Source organism: Portunus trituberculatus, chromosome 50 (assembly GCF_017591435.1).
Source record: "Portunus trituberculatus isolate SZX2019 chromosome 50, ASM1759143v1, whole genome shotgun sequence".
NCBI lineage: Eukaryota > Metazoa > Arthropoda > Malacostraca > Decapoda > Portunidae > Portunus > Portunus trituberculatus.
The window spans coordinates 21,627,430-21,631,174 of NC_059304.1; the positions used below are offsets into that span (position 1 = coordinate 21,627,430).

A 3,745-nucleotide genomic window follows, 5' to 3' on the forward strand; every position below is an offset into this window, starting at 1 on the left:
ATGGTGAGGAAGAAGGAAGGAAAGAAAGAGTTGATACGTAGAAAGGTAAGAAAAGATAAAGAAGGTAAAATAACAAATTGAGAGGAGAAAAAAGAATTGACGATAGGAAAGTAGGTAGATTAATTGAAAATAATGGATATATGAAAAAGAAGAATGTTAGGAAATTGATTAATGGGGAAGCAAGAGTTTATGAATGAGTAAATGCGAAGGAAAAAGATGATAGGAAATTAATTAATGAGGAAAAAGGAAATAAAGGAAGATAGAAATGAGTGAATGGTACAAAAAAATGCAAGAAAATGAATAATGAGAAAAAAATATAAAAAACCTTAAAAAGACTAAATTAATGAGGAAAAATAAGAGAGAGAGAGAGAGAGAGAGAGAGAGAGAGAGAGAGAGAGAGAGAGAGAGAGAGAGAGAGAGAGGTAGTTGATTAGTTAGTTAGTTAGCGTTAGTACCCATAGGCAGGTTCAGGGCAGTAAGTCTTGTAGTCCACCACCTCCTTGGACACCGTGACGTATGTTGGCACCACCGCCGTCGTGTACTGGGTCTTGTACTGCACTTGAGTGGTGGTGACATATACCGGGGTGTACTGGGTGGTGTAGATAGGCTGGTACTGCACGTTGGTCTGGTAGTGTGTTTTGTACAGTGTCTCCGTCACGTACTTCGGCACGTACTCCGGCACCGTCACGTACTGGGTCTGGTAGTCCGTCTGGTAGCTGGTGATGACTTTGGTGACGTAGTTGACCTTTGTTTTGTACACCACGTCTGTCTCGTACTTGGGCACGTACTCCTTCTGGTGCTTGGTGATGTACTGTGTCTGGTAGTGGGTGGTGTGCTTGGTGAAGGGTACGATGGCCTGCTTGTACTCCGTCTTGTACACTGGTACCTGTGGGTTGAAGAGATGCAGGTGTGTTAGTGCGAGTTCACTGCCACTCACCTGTTGTCTGTGTCACCTGGTTGTGGTTTGGTTTTCTGTCAGTTGCCTGTATTCCCGGGTTTTGTTACATGCGCGTTGATTTATCGTTGTCTTTCTCAGTTGTTCTTTTATCTGTCTGTCTTTCTGTCCACCTATCTCGTCTCCAAATATTGTTCCTAAACCTGTGTCCCTCCTTATCCATCCTCTTCCTTCACTGTATCTTTTCTTACATGTCTTCATTCTATAACTATTTTTTCTTCACTCATCTTTTCCCCTCAGCTTTCACTTCCTTGGGCTGCACCTTCACTCACTTACCATCTTCCTAAATTCCTCCATACCTGATTGTCATTCTCCCACAAGCACCACCTTCCCTTACGTACCGTCTCCCTAAACTGATCCTTCTGTCACCTGATTTCATCTTTGACTGCCCCTCCTTTACCTATCCCCTCCATTACCCCTCACCACCTGCCCAGCCTTACCTTCTGCGCGTGGGTCTTGTAAGCCTTCACGTACTGAGTCACGGGATAGCACAGAGCGGGCGGATAAGGCAGCAGGGGGAAATTCGCATCTGCCTTGGCTTCCGCTGTCGCCTCTGCTGCTGCCTTCGCGTCGGGCTGTGCTTCCGCCTCCGCCGCCGCCTCTGCCTCTGCCGCCGCCTCCGCCTTCGCCTCCGCCTTCGCCTCTGCCTTCGCCTCTGCCGTTGCCACTGCCACCACCGCCACCATCACCGCTAGTCTGTACCACCACATCTGAGGAAAGACAAGTGTGTGAGTATGTATGTGTGTGTGTGTGTGTGTGTGTGTGTGTGTGTGTGTGTGTGTGTGTGTGTGTGTGTGAGTGTGTTTTTTGTTACATAGTCATTAGTGGATTGCGTTATGGATTGTTGTTATGGTAAGTGTCTCTCGTTGCGGTGATGTGATGGGCCTGTTGGGTTTAATGGGGCGGTGTTGAGGTGCTGAGGTGGTCTTGAGGTCTGAGGGTCGCGCGTCATCACTGCATATGAAAGTTTTTATGCACGCGTTCAGTCCACACCTGCATTGTGCTGTGTGGTGAAAGTCTGCCGTTCTGTACCTTCGCTGCCGACACTCACTTGAATAGTCTGGGCGATTACTCTACTTACCTACACTTAAAATGAAGGAAAAAAATAAAAACGTACTTATTTTGACCCGAGCAAAAAAAAACAAAATTAAATACGAGAAACCCATAAAAACACTTCAATTTAGTGCTAGTCATAGTAGTGGAGACAAGAAGGATTGGATGATGATGGTGATGAGAGGAGATGATAGCTAGAGACATCCAAAACAGCAGGAACCCTTACTCCACCCACCCTCCCTCCCTGAACCTGTCCCTTTGAAGCTGTCCCGTCCCTGTAGTGGCCGCTGGAGGAGGAGAAAGATGTACCGTGAGTGCTGCCGCGTCGCCCAGGTGGAGGGGAGTGGCAGTGGCGGGACTCCCTCACCTATATAAGAATGTCACGCATTATGACCCTCCTGGGCGACTGACTGCGCGGGGTCGGCGGAGTGTGGCGGCCCCTTCCCTCTACCCTCCCACTCCTCCCCGCCTTCCAGTGCCTTCCCTCCCTCTCGCCTGTCCCGCCTGACACTGCACCTGAGGCCTTGTCGCTCACTCACCTGTGCTTGTAGAGAGAGAGAGAGAGAGAGAGAGAGAGAGAGAGAGACTGATAGATTGATGAGCTGGTGGGGATGTTGACACAGATAGATAGATAGATAGACAAGTGAATACAGTTAGGTAGATTGATTGATAGATAGGTAGATAGATAGATAAAAAGATAAAAAGATAGGTAGATAATAGACTGATTGATAGATAAAGACATAGTTAAATATAAAAAGAAAGACAAAGAAAAAGAAATAAATAGATAGATAGATAGATAGATAGATGAAGTAGATAGATAGACAGATAGATAAAAAGATGAAAAAAGAAAAGATAGTGGAAGAAAAGCAAAACAAATAAATAGATAAGTAGATTTATTGACTAAGAGAGAGAGAGAGAGAGAGAGAGAGAGAGAGAGAGAGAGAGAGAGAGAGAGAGAGAGCACCACTATTGAGATCAGCATTGCAGTCACCTGGATTACCATGAGGTGGAAATTGCCTGATGACGGAGCAACAAGAGTCACGTGGAGGTGCCTCGTGTTGGGAAAGAGCGTTGCTTCTCCCGCCCTCAAAATGTGCTCTTTTTTCTCTTTCTTTCAAAACCAGTATAAAAAAAAAAAGCTTCCCATTGATTAATTATTTTCAACAGAGAGAGAGAGAGAGAGAGAGAGAGAGAGAGAGAGAGAGAGAGAGAGAGAGAGAGAGACGTTGTGTATTTATAGAAAACATTATTAAAAATTAAGTAATTTTCAAGATACCAAAATAACTAACTAAATGCCCAAGTAAGTAATGGATTAATTAACTAAATATTAACTAGGTTATTTTATTACCTTTCCCAACTGAACCTAATCAAGTATATACCCAACACACACACACACACACACACACACACACACACACACACACACACACACACACACACACACACACACACACACACACACACACACACTACCATACAATACACATACCACTCTTACCCACACCTATCATACGCGTCACTCCTTCTCCCCTCCCTCCCTTCCCCCACTCTCCCTTCCCACCACTCCGGTACTGTGTGAAGGCGGTGGTACTGACTCACTGAACTGACACACGCACGCGCACAATTATCAGTCCCTTCTGTCACCTTTGCTTCTATTTTGCAACGCACGGGATTGATGATGACGAGGAGAAATACAGAGAGAGAGAGAGAGAGGGGGGGACATGCAAGAAAAGATAT

General features: G+C 45.5%; 1 protein-coding gene across 1 annotated transcript; it reads right to left on the bottom strand.

Moving 5' to 3' along the window:
- Window positions 1–386: 386 nt before the first annotated feature.
- Window positions 387–1,721, bottom strand: LOC123499647 (transcription elongation regulator 1-like). The gene is made up of 2 exons (XM_045247990.1): window positions 1,396–1,721; window positions 387–886 (listed from the first exon to the last, which is right to left on the bottom strand). The coding sequence occupies exons 1-2, from the start codon at window positions 1,663–1,665 to the stop codon at window positions 449–451; spliced, it is 708 nt and encodes a 235-aa protein (XP_045103925.1). The 5' UTR covers window positions 1,666–1,721; the 3' UTR covers window positions 387–448.
- Window positions 1,722–3,745: the final 2,024 nt, after the last annotated feature.

Coding starts and splice junctions, on each gene's coding strand:
- LOC123499647 (XM_045247990.1), bottom strand. CDS start 1,665: ATGTGGTGGTACAGACTAGCGGTGATGGTGGCGGTGGTGGCAGTGGCA. Junction 887..1,395: donor ACAAGACCCACGCGCAGAAG/GTAAGGCTGGGC, acceptor TTCAACCCACAG/GTACCAGTGTACAAGACGGA.